Source organism: Schistocerca nitens, chromosome 8 (assembly GCF_023898315.1).
Source record: "Schistocerca nitens isolate TAMUIC-IGC-003100 chromosome 8, iqSchNite1.1, whole genome shotgun sequence".
Classification (NCBI taxonomy): Eukaryota; Metazoa; Arthropoda; class Insecta; order Orthoptera; family Acrididae; genus Schistocerca; species Schistocerca nitens.
The window spans coordinates 598685609-598702081 of NC_064621.1; the positions used below are offsets into that span (position 1 = coordinate 598685609).

Below are 16473 nucleotides of genomic sequence, written 5' to 3' on the forward strand. Positions count from 1 at the left end.
GTCAGAGTTTTTGAATGTGCAAGCAGTCAGGGAACCCAGTGTGTGGCTAGCTTTGTCATGTTCAAAATGTTCTGTAAGATACTGAAAACTGACCTGTGGCTGAATTTCACTTTTCTTCCTAGTGTTCTGTTATGTTACACCAGGCTTCAAGCACCACAGCCTTCTCTTCTCTTGCAATTCCCAGTTCTTCACAGAAAAATGCTCTTCAACCCCTTTTTCTGTCATTTAGACCTAACCACTGTGTCATATGACAGTGTGCTGATGCCATACACTTCACCAACTGATCACGGACTGTTACAGTACTGTTGCCTTTCAAATGCAGAAAATGAATAGCTGCACAATATCCACTTAATCAATGAGGTGTACCATTTTGTTTTCACTCCTTTACGGCCATCCTTTAGTACTGAGGTGTAATAATTTCAATGTGAACCAGGACTGCAAATGTTTACCTACAAACAAATAAAAAATTATTTATGTCACTTTACTTTTAGAGTTGATAATTAGAACCTTATATTAGCTCTACAAGTTGAAGAACTCTATCACTCTTAATAATAATTATGATGAAGATTATGCTAACAACAACAGTTAATTATAGCCCTTGAGATGCTGAAATGATTTTCAAATCAGCTGTCCTCTTTTCTATAAGTATTCAGAAGTTTCCAAGGTGATTTCAGTCATCTCTCTTGGGGTTCACACAGTGCTTTCTATAGCAAAGGTGTTTTTTTTCCATTTCATTGACATTTTATGAACATCTATGCTCTTCAAACAGACAACCGTAGAAGTTAATAAATTTATCGTGACTGTCTCCACTAACTTTCTATCTTTGAACTCTCAAAATTTCTTAAGTGCCATTAGCTACATATCACAGTTGATTATATCTGCTTTAAAACCACATCGATTTTATTGTGAAAATTATTTATTGTCCATTTTATTACATGAATAGCATCTGAAAAGCCCCATATTTGCAATGATTTTCTCAGTTATCTGTAGCACAATGCAAGTAATTATATATAACACCACTAATTTCCAATATTATGAGAAGGAAAGTTGCTACTCACCATATAGCAGAGATGCTGAGTCGCAGATAGGCACAACAAAAAGATTTTCACACTTAAAACTTTTGGCCAATGGCCATTGTTAACAACAGACACACACACACACACACACACACACACACACACACACACACACACACGACTGCAGTCTCAGGCAACTGAAACCTCACTTGCTTAAGACTCTAGTCATGTTTGTGAGTTGCATTTGCGTGTATGTGTGTGTGTGTGTGTGTGTGTGTGTGTGTGTGAGTGAGTGAGTGTGTGTGTATGTGTATGTATGTGTGTGTATTGTTGACAAAGGCCATTGGCCAAAAGCTTTAAGTGTGAAAATATTTTTGTTCTGCCTATCTGCGACTCAGCATCTCCACTACATGGTGGGTAGCAACTTTCCTTCTCATAATATTGTTACATTCCATCCTGGATTTACCACTAATTTCCAGATGTTTTCAAGCTCTCCTATCCATCTACACTGAGGTGACAGAAGTCATTGGATAGCCGATATATACATATACAGACGGTGGTAGTATTACGTACACAATGTATAAAATGGCAGTGCATGGCTGAGCTGTCCTTTGTAGTCAAGTAATTCATGTAAAAATCTTCAGAGAATTCAATATTCTGAGATCCAAATTGTCAAGAGTGTGCCGAGAATACCAAATTTCAGGAATTACCTCTCATCACAGACAATGCAGTGGTCAACAGCCTTCACTTGACGATCAAGAACAGAAGCAGTTTTGTAGATTTGTCAGTGCTCAGAGCAAGCAAAACTGCATGAAATAACCCCAGAAATCAATGTGGGAAATACAACAAAATTATCCATTAGGACAGTGTGTCGAAATTTGGTGTTACTGGGCTATGGCAGCAGATGACCGACACGACACAATGCTTTTTTTAACAGCACAACATCACTTGCAGTGCCTCTCCTGGGTTTATGACCATGTTGGTTGGACACCAGATGACTGAAAAACTGTGGCCTGATCAAATGAGTCTCGATTTCATATGGTAAGAGCTAATGCTAGCGTCTGAGAGTGACATACATTCCATGAAGCCATGGAATCAAATTGTCAACAAGGTGTTGTGCAGGCTGGTGCAGGGATGCAGAAGTTCACTGTTTAGTTAGCTACAGACACCAACATTCAAATGAGGAGGTAAAAAAAAATGAAATGATTATATGGCATTTATTGTCTGGGATATTCCCTTTGGGGTTCGGCCGCCGTATTTCAAGTCTTTTTAGTTGATGTCACGTCGGCGACTTGCGTGTCAATGATGATGAAAATGATGATGAAGGACACACAACACCCAGTCCCCTGCCGGGAATCGAACCCGGGCCCCCTTGTGTGGTACGCAGTACCGTTACCACTGCGCTACGGAGGTGGGGAGGAAGTGATCTGTCTTGATGGAAAATGAAGTTCTCAGAATCTACAATCAGTTGTGGAAACAACCATAACTGCAAAACATCAAGGTAAGAGATAATTGTCACAGACTTCTCACAGGAAAAAAATTGTCCATACAAATTCATATGTGACATTCCACAGAAAACATTACTCTTTGGTGAATCTTGGTTATCAGTGCCCCACACTCTCACATTGTGGCAATTAACCTTTCCAGATAAATGGAAGGTTGCGTCATCGCTGAATATCAGCTTGTAGTCAAAATGTTCATCCTCAAGTTCTCCCCCATTGTGATGCAAAACTGAAGTTGCCTCTCATAATTCTCCAGTTTTAATAGTTGCATGAGCTGCAGACAGTATATTTGAAATGCAATTACTTTCGCAAAATCTTCCACACAGTTTGCTGTAGTATTCCAACTGAGTGGCTTGTGCAGACCACTGATTTTTTGGAATACATACAAAACTTTCCCTCACCCTCTCCATGGTTGCATCTGGGATACTTTGTACTTTCCTGTATACAGAGATAACCAGTATCCCTAAATTGTTGATACCAATGAACAATGCTCTGTTTACATGGCTGCTCTTTTCCATAACTCCTCCAGAGTGCACATTCCATTGCTATAACAGATGATCATCTCCCATATTCCAAAACACAAAACTTTTTTCTTGCTTTGTTGACATTCTGTCAAGACACTAGACTTTTAACATCAATTGGTGAGCAAAATATAAATTTTAGTTTACAGTTCCATTCATCCATCCATTATACTCATACAAGTAATACTTTGGCAAATTAAAAACTTTGAAAATGACTGAATCATTTATAGTAGCCATGTATAAATTTCTCACATACAATCTCTGTTTATACGTATCTTCCATTGCCTTCAAACAGATCTTCTCAGTACATTCTGAATGATTGCTTTACTTATGATTCTGACATTATAGTACCCTTCTTTATTATGCTTCATAGATCAACAAGCTTTATTATTAAAACTTGACTGTCACTGTTAGGCTAAAGCATTTTTAACTAATTTTTCATCAAAATCATCAAAGATAGTTAGATCCATAGCAAAAGTGTAAACAATTACTGCAATATGTCCTTGAACCATTCTTGGAAACTATGTCAAGAGAAAACTAGAAATTATGAACTGTAGGTTCCCACTAGTGGCCTGTACACTATTAGTGTTATTAGCTGTGTGTTTCCTGATACACTATTATGTATTATTATCCAAAGAACTGTTCAACACAAAGCTGTCAGATCTTTAAATCCCGTGAACTGAACTAAGTCTGCATCTTGTATCTTGCCATTCATTTCATTTTGCTAGTACAGCTTTATCTCCTACATATATACAATATTGCATTCCAAAAACCCAATGATACACAGTTTTCAACACTGCTTTATCGATAATCATGAGTAATGTTACAGCACCCTGTCTAATTTCCAATGGGGTGTTTTATGGAATATCTTATCAGTAACTGAGTATTTTCATTACACATCTTGCTGCCATATTACTTTAGAACTGATAAAGATCTTTCCTTGTTTGTTTCCCATCTGGATCTTTCTTTAGTGGTGAATTTTGGAGAAATCATACGAAATATGTGCAGTGCAAATCACAAAGAACCATGTCGACCATTATTTAGAAAACTTAAAATATTAACTCTGCCTTCCTTATACATTATGAGATTATTATATTTTTGTACACCAGACATGAATTATTTGAGGGAAACCATTTTGTCCATTCACATGATACTAGAAACAAAGAAAATTTTATGCTCTGAACCCACCGACTCAGACTTTATGCCCAGGGACCTCAATACATGGGAACGAAAATTTGTAATAAATTAAAAGGGAACAAGTTGATGCAGATGAATTTAGGCTCACTTAAAAGCAAGCTATATGAGGTACTGACACTGAAGTGTTATTACTCAGTGGATGAATTCCTGCAGGACAAACTGGAAATTTGAGCTGGATACAATGTGTTACACATTCCAAGAAATATCCTTTTAGTGTTATTATTTATTATAGTGCTCTTATTAATTACTGTAAAAATCATTGTAACTGTTTTACAAATTTTTGACATGTCTCCTGTACACAAGCCAAACAGAGTGCAAATGTACATCATGAGATGAATAAAATACAATTCACAATTCTCTTCTACGTTAAGTAATTTTTAATGCTAATGTATTCTTACTGCTGCATCATCTGTTTATGGAAAAGCCTTTATCTGTTGAGTCTCCCGCAAGTTTCTACTGAGCCTTTCCCCCCCCCCCCCCCCCTTTATCTAGAGGATCTACATCTTTGATATATATAATTTTATGTTTATTTTTTTACTTATCCCGAAATAATAATGGGCACTGTTTGAACTCTCTTTAATTAAATTTCTTTTTCGTCTTACACAGTTTGTGGCACACCCCAACATACAGCAATTATTGGCAGCCATCTGGTATGAAGGTGTCCCAGGATTTCGACGGAAATCCATCATGCAAAAGCTGCTCCAGATCACCAGCGTGGCTCTACTCTTTCCTTTCTACTGCATGCTCTACATGTTTGCACCCAACACAAACACTGGGAAGCTGATGAGGAAGCCCTTCATGAAATTTTTAATACATGCCTCAGCTTATCTGTTCTTTCTGTGTGAGTAAAAACATAATGGGTCATTTAACTACACGCAAAAATTTGTAATTTATTATCAGATACCCTGAAATTCAAAATTGTGGCTTTTTTGTTCTTTTGTGTATTGTCTTAAACATGATTTTGACAACAAAATTATTGTAGTGTGTTACATGTTTTTGTCTCAGACGTGGTAATTATTATGACAAAATCAGAATGTAACAAACATTCTTCACAGATCATATTAAATTGTCAAACATAATGATACAGTACTAAGAAACTTAATTTCTATAACAGTCTGCAGATGTTTTATTGTTTGTATAATACAAAGGCACATTCACTAGAGTGTAACAGGAACCAACCCAAGAATTCATTCAAAGCCCTTTATTTAGTAACATAGAAAATAGTAATCTGCTCATATCAGCTCATAGCGAAAACTTAATTTGTATGACCTACATTTGTTAACAACTTATTTGGTCCTCACATAACACAGAAATATCATCTCTTGTATTGTTGCAGTGATCCTTATTCTGGTGTCCCAGAGAGCGGAGGTGCAAGTTATACAGTTATTTGGAACAGATAGCATGAGAAGAGAATTGGAGGAGCAGCTACTGAAACAACGAGGCAATCCTCCAACTCTCTTAGAATGCGTTGTGCTTGTGTACGTTGCAGGTATGTGTTTTCAGTGCACATTTTTCTTGCAACACAATTCAGAAATCATGCTTCTTCACAAGTAGATGTTGCTCCTGCCTAGTGGCTGTACCATTTAGCTATTTACATTCTGCATAGCTCATTATTAAACACTGTTTTTAAATGTGGCTAGCATTTGTAAATAAATATGAAACAATGAAAAACCCTTAAGTTTAACATTGCTACAAGTGCGGATAAGCTACTACAAACAGCATAGTGAATGCATTATTGTGACCAAGATAGACACGAAGCCCACGCCTACTACAGTAGTACAAGTTTATATGCCAACTAGCTCTGCAGATGACGAAGAAATTGAAGAAATGTATAATGAAATAAAAGAAATTATTCAGACAGTGTAGGGAGAGGAAAATTTAACAGTCATGGGTGACTGGAATTCAGTAGTAGGAAAAGGAAGAGAAGGAAACGTAGTAGGTGAATATGGATTGGGGCTAAGAAATGAAAGAGGAAGCCGCCTGGTAGAATTTTGCACAGAGCACAACTTAATCATAGCTAACACTTGGTTCAAGAATCATAAAAGAAGATTGTATACATGGAAGAACCCTGGAGATACTGACAGTTTTCAGATAGATTATATAATGGTAAGACAGAGATTTAGGAACCAGGTTTTAAATTGTAAGACATTTCCAGGGGCAGATGTGGACTCTGACCACAATCTATTGGTTATGAACTGTAGATTAAAACTGAAGAAACTGCAAAAAGGTGGGAATTTAAGGAGATGGAACCTGGATAAACTGACTAAACCAGAGTTTCAGGGAGAGCATAAGGGAACAATTGACAGGAATGGGGGAAAGAAATACAGTAGAAGAAGAATGGGTAGCTCTGAGGGATGAAGTAGTGAAGGCAGCAGAGTATCAAGTAGGTAAAAAGACGAGGGTTAGTAGAAATCCTTGGGTAACAGAGGAAATATTGAATTTAATTGATGAAAGGAGAAAATATAAAAATGCATTAAATGAAGCAAGCAAAAAGAAATATAAACGTCTCAAAAATGAGATCGACAGGAAGTGCAAAATGGCTAAGCAGGGATGGCTAGAGGACAAATGTAAGGATGTGAGGCTTATATCACTAGGGGTAATATAGATACTGCTTACAGGAAAATTAAAGGGACCTTTGGAGAAAAGAGAACAACTTGTATGAATATCAAGAGCTCAGATGGAAACCAAGTTCTAAGCAAAGAAGGGAAAGCAGAAAGGTGGAAGGAGTATATAGAGGGTCTATACAAGGGTGATGTGCTTGAGCGCAATGTTATAGAAATGGAAGAGGATGTAGATAAAGATGAAATGGGAGATTTGATACTGCGTGAAGAGTTTGACAGAGCACTGAAAGACCTGAGTCGAAACAATGCCCCGGGAGTAGACAACATTCCATTAGAACTACTCACGGCCTTGGGAGAGCCAGTCCTGACAAAACTCTACCATCTGGTGAGCAAGATGTATGAGACAGGCGAAATACCCTCAGACTTCAAGAAGAATATAATAATTCCAATCCCAAAGAAAGCAGGTGTTGACAGATGTGAAAATTACCGAACTATCAGTTTAATAAGTCACAGCTGCAAAATACTAACACGAATTCTTTACAGACGAATGGAAAAACTGATAGAAGCCGACCTCGTGGAAGATCAGTTTGGATTCCGTAGAAATGTTGGAACACGTGAGGCAATACTGAGCCTACGACTTATCTTAGAAGAAAGATTAAGGAAAGGCAATCCTACGTTTCTAGCATTTGTAGACTTAGAGAAAGCTTTTGACAATGTTGATTGGAATACTCTATTTCAAATTCTGAAGGTGGCAGGGGTAAAATACAGGGAGCGAAAGGCTATTTACAATTTGTACAGAAAGCAGATAGCAGTTATAAGAGTCGAGGGGTATGAAAGGGAAGCAGTGTTTGGGAAGGGAGTGAGACAGGGTTGTAGCCTATCCCCGATGTTATTCAATCTGTATATTGAGCAAACAGTAAAGGAAACAAAAGAACAATTCGGAGTAGGTATTAAAATCCATGGAGAAGAAATAAAATCTTTGAGGTTAGCCGAGGACATTGTAATTCTGTCAGAGACAGCAAAGGACTTGGAAGAGCAGTTGAACGGAATGGACAGTGTCTTGAAAGGAGGATATAAGATGAACATCAACAAAAGCAAAACGAGGATAATGGAATGTAGTCAAATTAAGTCAGGTGATGCTGAGGGAATTTGATTAGGAAATGAGACACTTAAAGTAGTAAAGGAGTTTTGCTATTTGGGGAGCAAAATAACTGATGGTGGTCGAAGTAGAGAGGATATAAAATGTAGACTGGCAATGGCAAGGAAAGTGTTTCTGAAGAAGAGAAATTTGTTAACATCGAGTATAGATTTATATGTCAGGAAGTCGTTCCTGAAAGTATTTGTATTGAGTGTAGCCATGTATGGAAGTGAAACATGGACAATAACTAGTTTGGACAAGAAGAGAATAGAAGCTTTCAAAATGTGGTGTTACAGAAGAATGCTGAAGATTAGATGGGTAGATCATATAACTAATGAGGAGGTATTGCATAGGATTGGGGAGAAGAGAAGTTTGTGGCACAACTTGACTTGAAGAAGGGATCGGTTGGTAGGACATGTTCTGAGGCATGAAGGGAACACCAATTTAGTATTGGAGGGCAGCGTGGAGGGTAAAAATCGTAGAGGGAGACCAAGAGATGAATACACTAAACAGATTCAGAAGGATATAGGTTGCAGTAGGTACTAGGAGATGAAGAACCTTGCACAGGATAGAGTAGCATGGAGGGCTGCATCATACCAGTCTCTGGACTTAAGACCACCACCACAACAACAACAACAACAACAACAAGCACATTATTCTTTTGCTACAAGTTTATAAATATACAATTATCTATTAAACAGAGGAAGTCTGCAAAAGGAAACTTCTCTTAAAGTGTCACTGGAGTTAACTGCGAAATGTGGAAAATATTTTGCACTAATAGAAAAGTGAATGAAAATATTTATCAAACCCAGTTTATTATTTAGGTAGCAAAAAGAATTTCCTGTGAGTAAATGTAAGGAAGGAAATGAAAATATAGCAAAGCGAAATCATAAGGCAGGCTGTTGTTTATTTATTTATTTTTTTGTTTAACCTGATTGCATTAGGGTCTTCAGCCCCTCTCTTAAATAAGATCAGGATTTCACACTCGCAATGTTTATTTACATCATTGTTAACTAAGAAATAACAACAACTTTAATATGACAAACAGTAATAGAATTGTATTTACAGAATTATATATGACCTGAATGCATCTAGAATTAATGTGATTAAATAATACTGACTAGAACTAATACAGTTAATACTAGCAGTACTTCTATTTCTGCTACTGCCACTAATAACAATAATATTAATAATAATAATAATAATAATAATAATGATAGTGGCAGCTGCAAACTTATTTATACATGGAATAAGATGATACTTCCTGATACAGCAAGTTCTGAGAGAGGAAAATTTACGTAGACTGCAACAGCTAAGATCATAGGGACATGAGGAAGATCTGGTTAGAAAGAAGACTGTAATAGGGTAATGAGTATGTACAGGAAGTAAAGGCATACATTATACTTGCTTCAGTAGGTATGCCATTAACTGTCTTTCAGCCTGTTCTCTGACATAATGAGGAGGGAGGGTCATTCCGAAGTCAGGTTCTGGCTACCAAAAAGAACTTCACAAAACCAACTGAGTGATGAGAGTGGGATAGAAATGATTTTGCTCTGAAAGGAATGAGTGTTTTGTTATGTTGTTAAGACAAGAGCATTAAGGTTGAGGAGGGATATGAGTTACTGTGTATTCTGATAAGCCAGAAGAGGAGACAGGGTATGGCTGGAAGTATAAGCATTTGTACATTTTACAGGTCTAAAGAGAAGAGATTTTCATATTCCTGTAGGGCATGGAGACATGTTGATGCCTTCTTGCATGTTGCTCACAGAGCATCCCCCTAACCAACAGGTTCAAGGTGATGTCTTCCACTGAAACTAAAACTGAGCCACTGGATCTCACTTCACCGTTTGGTAAATCTGCTTTGCCCAGTGTCATGAGGAGGCAAATGAGGAGTCTATTAATTGACAGCTGTTCAAACATATGATGAATAATGGTACCCATAGGGAAGTCACAGCAAGGGACATGAAGGAACATCAGGTACATTCAGTGTTTATACTTGGGGCTTCATCCAACATGTTGAAGAAGCTATCTGACCACCACTGGGGGGAACAGTGTGTAACCAACTACAGACTGTAGTGCATATTGGAACAAATCATGTCTGTCACCTGGGTTATAAGGTCATACCTGGATCATTCCAGCAACTTGCAGAGAAGATTGAGAAGACATGATGTTTCTATGAAGCTCATAATTTGCAGCATTGTTCCCAGAACTGACAGTGACCTCATGGTTCTGTGTCAAGTAACGGGATTGAACCAGAACCTTCAAACGTTCTATAATAAGCTAGGTTGCAACTTTCTAGACTTGCACCATAGAGTTGAGAATTGTAGGGTCCCCCTAAAGGGGTAAGATGTGCACTACATGTCACAGGTTGCTACCTAGGTAGCTGACTGTGTGTGGGGTGTACAGAAAGGTGTTTTAGAGTAGGTGACTCCCCATCCAGTTCAGGTAACAACAGCTGTAGGAGATCCAGAAATATCAGTTCTAGATCCAAAAAAATGCCTGCCACAGGTGAGAGTATTAAAATCCTTGTATTTACTGCCAAAATATTCACAAAAAAGTTCCAGACTTTGAATGGCTGCTGAAAACTGTGAAGCTCACAAAATACTAGGAACAAAGCTGGTTGAAACCTGAAATTAATATCACTGAGACTTTTGGGGAAAATTGAAGTGTATATCAAAACAACAGGCTAGGCAATGCCGGTGGTGTATTTGCCACAGTAGACAAATCGACTGAGAAAGAAATTGAAGCTGCATGTGAGATTGTTTGGACAAGTAGTGGTCATAAAACTGTAACTGGATCTCTAGGATCTGCACAGGGTGACAACACCGCTTAATCACATAGTCGGCACGGATACTCACGACGACAACTGCCAGCCTCCTCTGCCACCATGACAGGAAATGACAGACACAGACTTCTTCATTTTGGTCTTATATGTATGCACAAAACACTCCAACTTTCAGTTAAAAGGCAGGTGAAACAAAGCAGTAGTCAGATGCTGTATACCATTGCAAATGAAAAGTCTTCAAACTCCCATGACACAAACTGCCAACTGTTGTCAAATGCCAGTGTCCTGGGGGTCCCTCAAGAGCAAAAATAACCAACAATGTGTGAACCATATTTTTAACTCCAAAAATAATAGCTAAATGCTCCTTTTCCATGTGTCAATAATCATGCTGCACAGTGGAAAGCTGATGCATAAACAAAGGGCTGTTTGGTGCCATCCAAGTTCTGATGGGACAGGATGGCACCAATGGAATACTGGGACATGTAATAAACCATGGTTAAATGTTTACCCAGCATAAAGGAGTAGCCAAAGAAATACAAAAAGTTCTGTTATCCAATAATGCAGTCAAAAGGAAAAATGAAGACATGTTTTCCAAACTTAAGAAACATTACAATCACAAGAGTACACTTATTTTGCTCTTCAATTAGACGAAGGTACAGATGTCATGAATATGGCACAGTTACTCGGTTTTATAGGTTTTGATTATGATGAAGATACAGGGCAAAATGCTTGAGTCAAACACTACTGCAGAAAACATTTTCAGTATGATTGACCTTTATTTGTTAACTGTGTGTACTCCTTGGCAAAAATGTGTTGGTGTTTGTACAAATTGAGACAAGCCAACATATTCACTTAACAGGGCAGACAGCAAAGATGAAGAAAGTTGCATCTGACACACACTGCATAATACATCAAGAATCACTGGCTCAGGATACGAAGAATTTTTTCACTGATGATCAGTGGTTATCAAGGTTGCCCTATTTAGCTGATATCTTTGGCAGGCTTCACATTTTGAATATTGTACCCTTGGTTGCTCTAGTGACCTACAAAAAATTTCTGCTAGAAGGGGAGTTAGTTCTTTGGCATAATCTCTGTAAAATCTTACATGTGTCTCATCTGCTCCTGTTGCCTTTCCACTACTAAGTGATTGTAGCTGCTTTTCCACAGTTACCTACAGTTACCTATCTTGATATCTGCCATATCAAAGTCTGTATGATGATTGTAAGAAGGGACCACATTATGATCTTCTATCTTCTGTGGTGAAACAATTTCAAAAGACCAAATGCAATATTCAGCCTTCTCTCTGTCATCTTCCATTTTGTTGCCAGTATGGTCACTGAATGATTGAATACATCATTTTGATCCACTTACTGATTTTTACACAGGCTCAAAATCTCTTAGGGTTTTTAGACAGATTGCTCAGCAAAACTTTTCTTTCAGAATCACTGAAGATTGCTCTCCTTAGACATATTTTTGCCTCATTCAGTGTTTGTTTGTCAGCTAGGTTTTGACTTCTCTTGAATCTGTGATGCTCTCTTTGTTTATATAGCAGTTTTCTAACACAGCTGTTAAACAATGCTAGGGCTCTCCATTTCTTAAGACCTTGCTCAGAACAGGTTGGTTGGTTGGTTTTTGGGGAAGGAGACCAGACAGCGTGGTCATCGGTCTCATCGGATTACGGAAGGATGGGGAAGGAAGTCGGCCGTGCCCTTTCAGAGGAACCATCCCGGCATTTGCCTGGAGTGATTTAGGGAAATCACGGAAAACCTAAATCAGGATGGCCGGACGCGGGATTGAACCGTCGTCCTCCCGAATGCGAGTCCAGTGTCTTACCACTGCGCCACCTCGCTCGGTCTCAGAACAGGCATACTAAATGATGCTTCACAATTTTTTTCGTTTTTGGTACAAATCTTCACCCTCAGAAATCGATATTTGATGCTGACTACTCAGACTCTCAGCAATTTGTATTCTATCATTCTTGTTAAGCAAAATTATTGTCCTTCCTTTCTTAACATTCCTCGATCGATATTTGATGCTGACTACTCAGACTCTCAGCAATTTGTATTCTATCATTCTTGTTAAGCAAAATTATTGTCCTTCCTTTCTTAACATTCCTCGTAATACCTGTAGTCAAATATGCTACTGCAGGCTTATAATCACTGATACCATCCTTGACATTAAATGATTCAAAAAGTTCAGGTCTTATAAATTATAGAGTGCAGCAATCTGTCGTCTTTTTTTAGATTTTATTACGCAAATCCAGATTTTGGCTAGTGGCTAGCCATTCTCAATGCACTATTTTCTATTCTCGATGCATGTAAGTCCCTGGAATGAGATTTTCACTCTGCAGCAGCATGTGCACTAAAATGAAATGTCCTGGAAGATTAAAAATGTGTGCTGGACCGAGGCTCAAACTCGGGACCTTTGCCTTTCGCGGGCAAGTGCTCTACCAACTGAGCTACCGAAGCACAACTCATGACCTCTCCTCACAGCTTTACTTCTGCCAGTACCTCATCTCCTACCTTCCAAACTTTACAGAAGCTCTCCTGCAAACCTGCAGAACTAGCACTCCTAAAAGAAAGGATATTGCAGAGACATGGCTTAGCCACAGCCTGGGGGATGTTTCCAGAATGAGATTTTCACTCTGCAGCAGAGTGTGCACTGAAATGAAACTTCCTGGCAGATTAAAACTGTGTGCCGTACCGAGACTCGAACTCAGGACCTTTGCCTTGCGCGAGCAAGTGCTCTACCAGCTGAGCTACCCAAGCACGACTCACACCCCATCCTCACAGCTTTACTTCTGCCAGTACCTTGTCTACTACCTTCCAAACTTTACAGAAGCTCTCCTGCAAACCTGCAGAACTAGCACTCCTGAAAGAAAGGATATTGCGGAGACATGGCTTAGCCACAGCCTGGGGGATGTTTCCAGAATGAGATTTTCACTCTGCACAGCAGAGTGTGCGCTGAAATGAAAATTCCTGGCAGATTCTTTCAGGAGTGCTAGTTCTGCAGGGCTGCAGGAGAGCTTCTGTAAAGTTTGGAAGGTAGGAGATGAGGTACTGGCAGAAGTAAAGCTGTGAGGATGGGGCGTGAGTCATGCTTGGATAGCTCAGTTGGTAGAGCACTAGCCCGCGAAAGGCAAAGGTCCCGAGTTCGAGTCTTGGTCCGGCACACAGTTTTAATCTGCCACAAAGTTTCATGTAAGTCCCTGTGGTTTGGGCATCAGTCACATTTCTTTGAACTGAGGGAACAACAGGGACTTACATGCAGTGAGAATAGAAAATAGTGCATTGAGAATGGCTAGCCACTTGCCGAAATCTGGATTTGTGTAATAAAATCTAAAAAAGGATGATTGATTGCTACACTCTATAATTTATAAGCCACACAACAGTCGCTGAGTGCACCCACCTTCTGAATGGAAGGTAACCTGAAGTTAATGTCTCTTTGTTGCTAGGAGACCTAAGAAGTTACCTTCACCAGTTGATCTTCTATCTGCTGTAAGTAATTTTCAGATAATATGTTGAGAACAATGTCACTTGAATCACTGTCTCTGGTACCAGTTCTGATCACATGACTCTCCTATACCTGGCAAGTTGAAGTCACCCCTATCACAATAGCATGGTCAGGAAACTCATTCACAAAATTCTGCAAGTTCTCTCTGAAGTGCTCTGCCACTACAGGTTTTGACAAAGACAGCCTATAAAAGCTTCCAATTACTATATTTATCCACCTTTGTTGTTTAACTTCATCCAGATACAAATCACATTTGGAATACATGATAATTAGATACTATTGCATTTTTTACTGCAATAAACTGGCATCTAACGTACCCTTACAAGAAGTATTTTGGCCTGCGTTTATGATTTCGTTGCTATTTACTTATGGTTTCAACCAGCTTTCTGTTCCTAATACCCTCTGGGTATTTTTACCTTTCATAACTGATACTAATTATGGGACCCTGCCATGGATGCTCCTGCACTTTACTAGTATCATATTAACATTTTCTATTTTTGAGCTGCGAGGACTAGCATTGTTGGAGAATAATTTGGCTGATGTATCTTCAATTTCAAAATGATTACTGGAAAATCTCATATAAAGATGTGAAACAAATACTAACAAAGAGATAGAGGGGCTGGCCAGTACTTACCTCAGCTCAGTACAGCCGATAGATACACAAAACAGAACAGAAAACTTATGTATCATAGCTTTCAGAACTTTGTTCCTTCATCAGGGAGGAGAGAGGGGAAAAAAGGGGAAGAAGGAAAAGTGGATTCAGTTACTCACAACCCAGGTTATGAAGCAACAGGGGAAAGGCAAACAGGGAGGGTAGCAAACATGGAGGCATGGATGTCAGAGGGAAGCCAAAGATATTCTACTGTAAGTACTTTGCCAGCTTCAAACCAAAGAGTATGCATACAGAAGTAAAGAGGTATATAGTATAAAGATAAACACAACTATGTAGGATGAAAATATGCGTGAATGGCTAAAGAGGAAAGGGAAAGAGGAGAAAACTGAAGAGTAAATGGGAGTGATGCTGGTTAACGTAGGTTCAGTCCATGGGGATGGTGGGATGAAAGGATGTGTTGGTGTGCAAGTTCCCATCTCCGCAGTTCTGAGGGACTAGTGCTGGGTGGGAGAAGCCAAATGGCACGTACGGTGTAGCAGGTTCCTAGGTCCTTAGAATTAAGCTGTAGGGCAAGCTCTGCTACTGGGTATTGGACATCTCCTAGGCAGACAGTTCGTCTGTGCCCACTCATGGGCTCAGCCAGTTTAGTTGTCATCATACTAATGTAAAAGGCTGTGCAGTGCAGGCATGTCAGCTGATAAATGACATGTGTCGTTTCACATGTAGCCCTGCCTTGAATTGTGTATGTTTTACCAGTAGCGGGGCTGGAGTAGGTGGTTGTGGGGGGATGCATGGGGCAGGTTTTGCAGCAGGCTCGGTTACAGGGGTAGGAACCACTGGGTAGAGAAGGTGGTCTGGGAATATTGTATGGTTTGACAAGGATGTTACGGAGATTAGGGGGGGTGACGAAAGGCAACTCTGGGTGGTTTGGGGAGAATATTGTCAAGGGATGATCTCATTTCAGGGCTTGACTTGAGAAAGTCATATCCCTGGTGGAGTAATTTGCTGATGTATTCGAGTCCAGGATAATATTTGGTGACAAGGGGGATGCTTCTGTGTGGTCTAGGGGTAGGAACATTGTTGTGGGATGGAGAGGAATGTATTGCTCGGGAGATCTGTTTGTGGACAAGGTCTGCAGGATAGTTGTGGGAGAGGGAAGCACTGGTCAGGTTATTAGTGAAATTGTTGAGGGATTCGTCACTGGAGCAGATACGTTTGCCATGCATACCTAGGTTGTATGGAAGGGAGCATTTGATGTGGAATGGATGGCAGCTATCAAAGTGAAGGTACTGTTGTTTGTTTGTGGGTTTGATGTGGACAGAGATGTGGATGTAGGCTTCAACAAGATGAAGGTCAACATCCAGGAAGGTGGCTTTGGTTTTGGAGAAGGACCAGGTGAAATTCTGATTCAAAAAGAAGTTGATGTTATGGAGGAAATTACGGAGTGTTTCTTCGCTATGCGTACAGACCACAAAGATATCATCTATAAACCTATACCAGGCCAGGGGAAACAGCTGTTGGGTCTTCAGGAAAGCCTCTTCCATGCGGCCCATGAAGAGGTTGGCATAGGACGGAGCCATCCTGGTTCCCATGGCCGTTCCCCTGATTTGTTTGTATGTCTGGCCTT

General features: G+C 39.4%; 1 protein-coding gene across 1 annotated transcript in view; it reads left to right on the plus strand.

The window, feature by feature from the left end:
* Positions 1–16473, plus strand: part of LOC126199303 (transient-receptor-potential-like protein) — a 212081-nt gene that overhangs the window by 61244 nt on the left and 134364 nt on the right. Inside the window, exons 8-9 of the mRNA XM_049936138.1 lie at positions 4843–5077; positions 5573–5725. Coding sequence (XP_049792095.1) covers positions 4843–5077; positions 5573–5725 — 388 coding nt within the window. The remainder of the gene's footprint in view (positions 1–4842; positions 5078–5572; positions 5726–16473) is intronic.